The sequence below is a fragment of the Electrophorus electricus genome, chromosome 8, assembly GCF_041902795.1.
Source record: "Electrophorus electricus isolate QZ-2024a chromosome 8, ASM4190279v1, whole genome shotgun sequence".
NCBI lineage: Eukaryota > Metazoa > Chordata > Actinopteri > Gymnotiformes > Gymnotidae > Electrophorus > Electrophorus electricus.
In genome coordinates, this window is record NC_137504.1 from 32,167,468 (window position 1) to 32,177,928 (window position 10,461).

Here is a 10,461-nt window from a genome sequence, read left to right on the forward strand (position 1 = left end):
AGGTCTCTGGATGGAGACCCTCTGTAATTGGACTCTAGATTTCCAGACCAACAGACCCCAGTCTGTTTAATTAGGCAAACACACCTCCTCCACCCTGACCCTCAGTAGAAACACCCCTCCTCCACCCTGACCCTTAGTACCAACACAACTCCTCGACCCTGACCCTCAGTATAAACACACCTCCTCCACCCTGACCCTCAGTGCCAACACACCTCCTCCACCTTGACCCTCAGTGCCAACACAACTCCTCCACCCTGACCCTCAGTATAAACACACCTCCTCAAGGTCGTGTCCTGAGTCCCCTCCTTTAGTCCCTTTTCACTCATGACTGCCAGGCAACGCACCGGTCTAATACAATAATCAAGTGTGTGTGGAAGATATTGTGATAGGCCGAATCAGCAACGATGATGAGACATTGTTGCAATTCTGCAACTCATGGCATGATGCTCTTCCAACAACCTTTTGAATGTACAGTACAAAAGACTAAGAAACTTATGGATTTCAGGAAACTTTGACATATGGATTATCTCATTATATTGTGAAATGCTACTTAAACATTCAATGCTTACAGTCACGTATCATTTGGACAGTTGAATCTTATCCACATAAAATACGTAATTCACATCCAATAAATCATATCCAAATATTGATGTTTATAATACATTTGTCATTTTCACAGCTCAGAATCCATTTGCAGTTTGCACAGTCCACACAAATCTGTAACATTTCAGTGTAAACTTGCACTTTACTAACATTGCTGTTATTATTTTATCTTATAAATTTCATATATGCTTTATATTTAATAGCAAACTCTAAGTGCAGTATAAGAATTATACAGTTCACCTGGGAATGTACAGATAAACACTGCTTTTCTGCTCTTCTTTCTCATATACTGTTGATTTTGCTATTAATTGTCTTCTTTTATTTATTTATTGTCTCCTTTTTGGGTGTTAACCTTCGTCTTCTTATGTATGTTTATGTATGTGTGTTTTTTAAGTAATTGGTATTCACTGGAGAACATAATGTCAATGCATGATACACAATGACACAATTTCTAACTTCTATACTGCCTGTGTAAGTTTTATACTACCTGTGCCTTAGCGATGCTGTATCCTCTTTTCGTTTACACATGCTTGCTCATTGTGAATGACAGTAAAATTGAATTGACTTGAATAGTTCCAAACAGCTGTTAGAGAGAGAGAGAGAGAGAGAGAGAGAGAGAGAGAGAGAGAGAGAGAGAGAGAAAGAAAGAGAGAGACAGCCAGCCAGATAGTGACAGGCATCTATAAGACTACTCTCCCAGAACTGAAACACCATCTAACACTAGAATACCTTAGAGGACCCCTTAGGCCTCACTGAAGCACTTGCATCTTATCAACTGACAGTAAATAACTTCCCATTTACTTAACACTAAATACCTCAATGCAATCAATCTCGCATACCTTTAACAACAGACTACAAACTTCTTCTAAGTGTAGCACTGCTCTTCTGAGCCGGAATGTGTGTGTGCAGCCTTAGTGCTGTTTTACACACTGTTGCTAGGAAACATGACTTGGAAACATTGTGAGATAAGGAACCAGGGTAAGGCCCTCAGAAGGTATCACAAGCTGTGTAAACATCTTAAACCACATTCCCCCCCCCCCCCCCCCCCTCCCCCTTGCTTATTCATAGAAATTTTTATTCTTGTTCACAAATGAGTCATGTTGCTAATTTTTGTATTCCCACTGCTTCTCCCCCCCCCCCCCCTCTCTCTCTCTCTCTCTCTCAGCAATAGCCCTTATCCTCTGGTCTAATCTATGCTGGTATGGAAAGGACCCCCATCTGATTGCAAACCCAGATCAAGTGATAGCACTATAGTCTGGAGCAATTGTGGGTGAGGATTTGTGGGATCTGGGGTGGGGTCATACATCTCATATCTGTTATTTCTTATTTTCAAATGTCACAATGGGCACCAGTGCAAAATCAAAAACAGCTCTTGTTTTTGTCCAGGCTGAAGAAGGTTTTCAAATGAGTACCCATGGTGGTAGTATAATGTACTACAAGTCTGAATGTGTCCACAGAAAAGTCTTGTGCCAACAAAAATAAAAATGCACAAATTTGTTAAGTTGAACCAAGTTATATTTCAAAAATCATTTATTAAGAATCAATATACAATGTATAATAAACACAGTGAGATTAAGGCACCGGGTCATATATTAGCATTAGGCTAATCTGAGATGAGATCTATATAAAGAGGAACCGAGTCATAACAGTTCTGAACTACTGCAATGAACTTAAATAAGTTCCAGAATAACAGACCTACACTGTAATGGCATACCACTGCATTCTATTGGAATACCAATGCATCCTAAAGGACTACCAGTGCATTCTAATGGAATACCACTGCACCCTAAAGAAATACCACTGAATTTTAATGGAATGTAGCTACTGATATGGTATATTTAATATAAATGTTTACAAACAACAACAGATTGCATGTGGTGTGTCTGTGTGTATGTGTGTGTGTGTGTGTGTGTGTGTGTGAGGGAGTGTGTGTGTGTTTGTGTATCTTTTGGTCCCTGATTCTCCAGTTTTTTTTCCATGGGCTGAGTGGGAGTGGCCAGGCACCAGTTTGGTCCTCACTGATTGGCCAGGAAGAGGGGGTTAGAGGTAATGCCCCCTAGTTGATGATCTGTCGGGGTCGTCCATAGCCAGTCATGCCTGCCTGTGATGCTCCTTTGTTGGTGCCCATCTGCAGACCGATGACAGAGGATTTTGTTTTGAATTAAACTGCTGGCTTCTCTGTCCTGAGTCCTGGCAGACTGGATTATATCAATCAGTTGGCCAGGTTAAATCAATTTCATAACATAAGTGTTAGCTATTATTTTTAATTTAACAACATTTAAGAGAAGCATTCACCAGATGGCTAGGTAACTTGCTAGCTAGCGTTAGCCAACATTTCCACAAACGTTAGCTAGTATCAGAAGCAAACGGAAAACTGAAACAATTAGGTTAGGGTTATAAAAGTAGAGTTCCAAGTTACAAGCGATGCATAGGATATTTACCAATACGGTTTGATCACGTAGTCCGTAATCAAGGTCTCATGCTATCAAATGCATTTATAAAAAGCAACACCGTAAAATCTTTCTAAAAGTAACTTGGCTAAAGTCAGAAAATAGAATAGCAGGCTGTCTTGTGTGAATCTCGTTCCGGTCTCTGGCGTGGTTTTCGGAGTTGGTTGTATGAAGTTTGCTATTTCAAGCAAAACTGTGTCCCTTTCATATTCATTTAGTAACGTTTCTACAAAGCAGTAACGGCATCACCAGCCACACTGTCCACATTTATACCAAGAGGAAACGTCATATACATGCCCACTATGTTTCTGGCAAACTAATAAAAGAAATTAAAAGCTCTTCTCAGTTTAGGTTTTTGCAAAGCTGTTTTGGAACAGTATTTCCCAATTTTTAAAGGGCTTTGAAAATTCTTTGCAAGTAAATAAATAAACAAATCCCCGTAAAAAAAGTAGGGCCAAACAAGTTTGTGATACTGGGATGAGACAGGGAAAATTATGTGCCTCCAGACGTCTCTGTAAAAACTAAATAAAGTACAATGTATCTTTGTTGTTGAGGTCTACTATACACTCAGCTACATCTAACTTTAATATAAATGAATCTTTGAGGTTTTGGAAGTTTCTATATTTTATGAAGCATTACACTAAAATTGATAAGACAACAGAGCATATTTAAACTTGTTCATTTTGAATTTAGGCTTATACTCTTGTGTATAAACCTACCTGAAAGGTTTCAGTGATTCTGACCACCTGAGAAAATCTTATATGAGTTTCCCGGTGATTCCCTGAACTTGCTGTTCAAAAACTTTGTATCTCTCAGAGTCTGAGGAATAGTCTACTGCTGGCATGAATTTCCTCTTGTATTTTTTAATTTTGTTTACTTTGTGTGTGTGTGTACTGTGAGATTCTCGCACCTGTGACCTTGAGAGAGTGCAACGATATCACAGTACTGCAGATAATGCGCTCTCTCTCTCTCTCTCTCTCTCTCTCTCTCTCTCTCTCTCTATATATATATATATATATATATATATATATATATATATATATATATAGATATAGATATATAGATATATAATATCTATTATTATTATTAATAATATTATCTGAAAAATGTGTGCATACTTGTGTAAACCTTTAATGAATCATCGTTTCCCTCAGGATCTATCTGATTGATCCCCATGGGACCTTAATTGAACTGTGCGGTCACTTTTCGAGTTAGCCCATTCTGATTTATTGATTTTTAGACCTTGCTCTTGCCTTGGTTGTAGTTTATGTTAAGCAACATTTTAAAGAGGGAACTATAGAAGACATATAATGCTAAACATTGTAAAGTGGATTTATTACAGGCAAAGAAGCTGACTGCTGTGTTTAAAAGGGGGTACAGGGGTGTGAACCAGAGGTTCCAAGAAAAGTCTGTCTGCATGCATGTCCATCGAGAAATAACTTGCATATTAAAGTAAATTATGCTACTATGAAAGGTGCTTATCATCTTACTAGATAATTTGCATATATCTTGAAAAAATAAAAGGAAATAACAAGTATATTGTAAGTGAATTGGTGTACTCTCAGAAGATGCATTTGACTGTGTATGTTCTTAGGTTTCTATCTTTTTCTGTGAGATTGTATGTGTGTTCTTGGCAGTGGTAGCTCAGTGATTAAGGTACTTAATTTGTAATCAGAAGATTGCTGGTTCAATGGCCACCACTGCCAATTCACCACTGTTGGGTCCCTGAGCAAGACCCCTAACCCTCAATTGCTCAAGTTATACTCAGTTGTAATTGTAAGTCGCTTTGTATAAAAGCATCAGGTAAATGTGACTTTTGATTTTATGAGAGTTGAAACACTGCACAGCAGGTGGGATCTTTCACACCAAATCAAACAAGCGCATTATCAATCATCACCAGATGTACAAATCTTTCAGAATACTGCAACCAAACACAAGCATATTATGACTAAGCATATTATGAAACACTGAGCTCACCACATATTTAAAGGAGCGGGAGATACTGCAGAGGGAGTCTGAAGAAGAGGAATTGGCAGTAAAGATGCAGAGAGCAACCATAGTCACTTTTCTGTGTCTGCTGTCCCACAGCAGTTCACAGGGAGCTGGGGGAGAGGACACCACCAGCCCACACCTAGACGTCACCACCGAGCTAGTGAACCTGCGAGACAGAATAACGGAGATCCGTATGGAGCTGAGGTATATGGAAAAAGAGAACGCAGGTAACACGTCAATCAGCCATCAGATCCAACAGTCAAATTATTTTCACTTTGATTTAATTTGTTTGTTTTCCAAAGGTAAAATGGCATAAAGGTGAATTTAATTTATTTAGAATTAGGAAGTCACTGGTCCATCACTTTTTCTAATATTTCACAACAGCTTTAGAGGCCAGAGTTACAACAGCTGAGCTGGAACTGAAAACTCTGAAAGGTAAGAGGGTCTCCGGCAGGGGAGGCCAGGTGACCTAAAAGGGGTTTTGCTAACTGGACCTAAACAACAACTCTACAGTCACAGTTCAGTTTAAATAAAGTATGTTAGCAATGTAATAGTGTTATTCACTAGATTAGTTAAAATGGATAAATGATTTAAAAACTATTTGGTTTACACTGGTCTGATGTTGTTCTACTGAATATTACAAAAGCTGTTGTTTTGATGTTATTGTGATGGCACAGAAAAATCACAGGTGGCATTCTCAGCATCTCTGGCTGATTCTGTGGGGCCTTTTAATGTTGATTCTACTATAGTCTACCCTAAAGTCATCACAAATGTTGGACAAGCCTATAACCTATTTACAGGTAAAGTGAGCACGCACACACACACACACACACACACACACACACACACACACACACATATATATATATATATATATATATATATATATATATATACTGACATTTTTACTGCCTCTACATCTTTAAGTATAGTAAACTGAAACTGCAGTTAGTCCCTGGAATTTTCTGGACTTGACCTCTTTAAATGACCATTGAAAAGCCTATCCCTGTATGTGTCTTCCTGCAGGAATCTTCACCGCTCCAGTCAGAGGCATCTACTACATCGGGTTCACAGCCTGTGGAAATGCTGACAGCAATGCCATGGCTTTGAATCTGTATAAAAATTCAGACTTGCTGACAAACTTAGCTAAATACAGCAATGGCTATATGACATATTTCTCTGGTGGAGTGACCGTGCAACTGGAGGCAGGAGATGTAGTTTACACACAACTCCCTGCAAACAGCAAGCTCTACGATGACCACATAAATAATCGCACCGTCTTCAGTGGCTTCCTTGTCATCACAGTGTGAGCACTGACCTTTGATATCCCTGCAGTTCCGTTTGTAAAATGTTATCCCTCTCAAAATTCTGGAATGGGTCCAAAAATGTTTACTGTCCAAAATCCAAGGGCGTCTGAGTTCTAGAATATCCTTTATCAGTGGAATGATAAATCTGGTCCTTGGTCATTGCTTCCGCAAATAACATTGTTTGATTCTAAAAATGAGCAAAACCTGAAGTCAAATAGCTGTATCTCTGTATATGAATCTAGTTTAAAATATAATAATAAAAAATACCCCAGTAAATCATTTTATCATCTAACATATGTGTGGGTCTCTACCCAAAACTGCAGTAACCACACACAGCCTTTACCCCAGATTATCCAGGTGACAGACATGTACCCTGAGCACTAGACAATCTCGTGACCCTGAAGGATGTGGGCAAAGAGGGTCAGGAGGATGTCCCATTTGTGGAACCAGTCTACATTAGAAATAGTTGTAATGGAAGGCGTGCTGAACTGAAGGAATCAGTTTTGAAATGTGGAAGGTAGAAATGTTAAAGAGGTCTGGGGAATTCCTGAGGTCTCTGGATGGAGACACTTGAAATATGTAAATATATTTCCTTACCACTCCTGTATTTCCAAATAGCTGTGTTACAGACAGACAGATAGAGAGAGAGTGAGAGAGAGAGAGAGAGAGAGAGAGAGAGAGAGAGAGAGAGAGAGAGAGAGAGAGAGAGAGAGAGAGAGAGAGAGAGATCACTAGACAACCTGGTGACTCCCTCTGCCCACATCCTTCAGTGAGCTGTGCTCTTCAAATATCTCACATGTCCCTCACACATCCAACTGACACATCTATCACAGGGCCCTTGCTTTACCTCTCTTAAATATTTTCTTTTATACTTTTCTCACTCTCCTATCATATGAAAAACTATGGCTATGACTTCAGTCCTCTGTTGTTACGAGACTCCACAGACTTTAGGATAAAATGCCTCTGAGAAACCTGGTCAGATGCAGCTATGCTACGTGACCTCATAGGCAGTCCTGGAGACCACCCTCCTGGAACATTAGTAGTGGGAACGGCAATGAATCCACACACTGAGTCCACCGAGCATCTTTCTGTGCAGGTCCCAAATGCACATCACCACCTAGTGGGATAGACTTATGACTTCACAAACAGTTTTGCAATTAAACACTAGATGGCAACGTAACACTTACAGAACACGCAGCAGCACTCACTGCTTGTTGTCCTTTTGAAAATGAAAAATATTTTCTTTCTTTCTACTATAAAACTCAATTGAAGAAATATTGTTTGGTTCCAAAATGTATTAAGGATAAATGTACGATGTAGGTGAAATGTATAAGTTTGCAGATGAATACGCACATTGCTCAGTTCATGAGCAGGGCCCAGAAAGGCATTGGCAAGAACACCAGAGGAGTCAAACGCCAGCTGCTGGTGGATAAAACAGTCAATGAATACTGTCACACCAGACAGACCAACCTGTACACCGCCTGGGTTGACTACAAGAAAGCCTGTGATTCAATGTCCCACACATCTTGGAATGCTTGAGGCTGTATAACCTCAACAGGACACTAAGAGCTTTTATCAAGAACTTAATGGGGCTGTGGAAGATGACCCTAGAGGCCAAGCCAATAGCATGAGACACCATCAAGTGCAGGATTTACCAAGGAGATGCCCTGAAACCAATCAGTGAATAGCTACTGATACCATTAGCAACCTCCTGTACATGAAAGATGGCAAGCTATGTGCCAGAAGTAAACAAGACATTGATTCACTAATCCATCTCACCAGGATATACAACAGTGACATCAGAGTGTCATTCAGACTGGAAAGGTGTGGTCATATGGCTACAAGAAAAGAGAAGGTAGCTAGAACAGGGGATCACACTACCAGAAGGTAATGTAACAGATGATGAGGGCAGATACAAGTACCTTGGAATCCCACAGGCAAATGGGAATTATGAACAGGCCAAAGGAAAGCAGATACAGCCAAATACCTACAAAGAGTGGGCTGAATGGGAGAAACAAGATCTGAGATATTAACATCTGTGCTCTGCCAGTCATCAGATACCCCGCTGGCATAATAAGCTTGCCACACCAGGCATGCGGGCTGTGCAAAGATGCTCCTGAGACAATCCAATACATAACAGCGGGACACAAGATGCTAGCAGGTAGCGTGCTCATGAAATGCCATAACCAAGTGGCTGGTATAGTATAAAAGAAACATCTGTGTTGAGAACTAGCTTGAAGTTCAAAGATCTAAGTGGGCTACACCCCCAAAAGTGGTGGAATATTACTGTGTCAAGGTCCTGTGGGACTTCTAGATACAGACAGACAAGATGGTAATGGCTAACCAACCAAACAGTTGTGAATAAACAGCAGAAGAGTAATAGATGCAGTAATAGGCTGTAGTAATAGATGTGGCAGTCCAGACCGAGATCAGAAAAAAGGAACATGGAACACTTGAGATATACCAAGGGCTCAAAGAGCTGGAAAAGATGTGGAAAAGAAGATGTGGGGGGGGTGAAGGCAACAGTGGTTCCTGTGAGAACTGGAATACTATGGGCTGTAACCCCCAAACTGGGAGAATGGCTCCAACAGATACCAGGAACAAAATCTGAGATCTCAATCCAGAAGAGTGCAGTCCTGTAAACAGCTAAAATACTCTGTAGGACCCTCAAGCGCCCAGGCCTCTGGTAGAGGACCCAATCTTGAAGGAAAAGGCCTGCCCAGAGGGGGGTGAGTGGGGAATATATATTTGCTGTACAAAAGTATTGCTTCTGAAGTTCTAGGAAGTGGAACCAGTTTACATTAGAAAAATGCTGTAATGTAAGGTGTGCTGAACTGAAGGAAACAGTTCTGAATGTTTGGCATTCCAGAAGGAAGGAATGTTAATGAGGTCAGGGGGATTCCTGAGGTCTCTTGTTTCCTTCCATGATCACACAGTGGATGACATGCAAGTATTTGCTGTGAAGCAAGTATTGCTTCTGAAGATATATACTTGCAGTACTTGAAGTAAAGGTGTACTGAACTGAAGTGGCAGTTCTGAAATCCAAAAGGAAGGAATATTAATAAGGTCTGGGGAATTCCTGAGGTCTCTGGATGGAGACCCTCTGTAATTGGACTCTAGATTTCCAGACCAACAGACCCCAGTCTGTTTAATTAGGCAAACACACCTCCTCCACCCTGACCCTCAGTAGAAACACCCCTCCTCCACCCTGACCCTTAGTACCAACACAACTCCTCGACCCTGACCCTCAGTATAAACACACCTCCTCCACCCTGACCCTCAGTGCCAACACACCTCCTCCACCTTGACCCTCAGTGCCAACACAACTCCTCCACCCTGACCCTCAGTATAAACACACCTCCTCAAGGTCGTGTCCTGAGTCCCCTCCTTTAGTCCCTTTTCACTCATGACTGCCAGGCAACGCACCGGTCTAATACAATAATCAAGTGTGTGTGGAAGATATTGTGATAGGCCGAATCAGCAACGATGATGAGACATTGTTGCAATTCTGCAACTCATGGCATGATACTCTTCCAACAACCTTTTGAATGTACAGTACAAAAGACTAAGAAACTTATGGATTTCAGGAAACTTTGACATATGGATTATCTCATTATATTGTGAAATGCTACTTAAACATTCAATGCTTACAGTCACGTATCATTTGGACAGTTGAATCTTATCCACATAAAATACGTAATTCACATCCAATAAATCATATCCAAATATTGATGTTTATAATACATTTGTCATTTTCACAGCTCAGAATCCATTTGCAGTTTGCACAGTCCACACAAATCTGTAACATTTCAGTGTAAACTTGCACTTTACTAACATTGCTGTTATTATTTTATCTTATAAATTTCATATATGCTTTATATTTAATAGCAAACTCTAAGTGCAGTATAAGAATTATACAGTTCACCTGGGAATGTACAGATAAACACTGCTTTTCTGCTCTTCTTTCTCATATACTGTTGATTTTGCTATTAATTGTCTTCTTTTATTTATTTATTGTCTCCTTTTTGGGTGTTAACCTTCGTCTTCTTATGTATGTTTATGTATGTGTGTTTTTTAAGTAATTGGTATTCACTGGAGAACATAATGTC

General features: G+C 40.1%; 1 protein-coding gene and 1 long non-coding RNA gene across 3 annotated transcripts; one reads left to right on the forward strand and one right to left on the reverse strand.

Moving 5' to 3' along the window:
- Positions 1-2,115: 2,115 nt before the first annotated feature.
- Positions 2,116-4,005, reverse strand: LOC145659125 (uncharacterized). Its single transcript, XR_014125173.1, has 2 exons — positions 3,045-4,005; positions 2,116-2,731 (listed from the first exon to the last, which is right to left on the reverse strand). It is a non-coding gene; the product is annotated as an uncharacterized LOC145659125 (long non-coding RNA).
- LOC118241569 (complement C1q tumor necrosis factor-related protein 3-like) lies at positions 2,713-7,763 on the forward strand. 2 transcript variants are annotated; one of them, XM_035527371.2, is made up of 5 exons: positions 2,713-2,827; positions 5,142-5,272; positions 5,430-5,480; positions 5,723-5,845; positions 6,072-7,763. In XM_035527371.2, the coding sequence occupies exons 2-5, from the start codon at positions 5,239-5,241 to the stop codon at positions 6,353-6,355; spliced, it is 492 nt and encodes a 163-aa protein (XP_035383264.1). In that variant the 5' UTR covers positions 2,713-2,827; positions 5,142-5,238; the 3' UTR covers positions 6,356-7,763. The 2 variants fall into 2 exon arrangements, with proteins under 2 accessions (XP_035383264.1, XP_081576360.1); XM_081720234.1 differs by having other exon boundaries at positions 2,725-2,909.
- Positions 7,764-10,461: the final 2,698 nt, after the last annotated feature.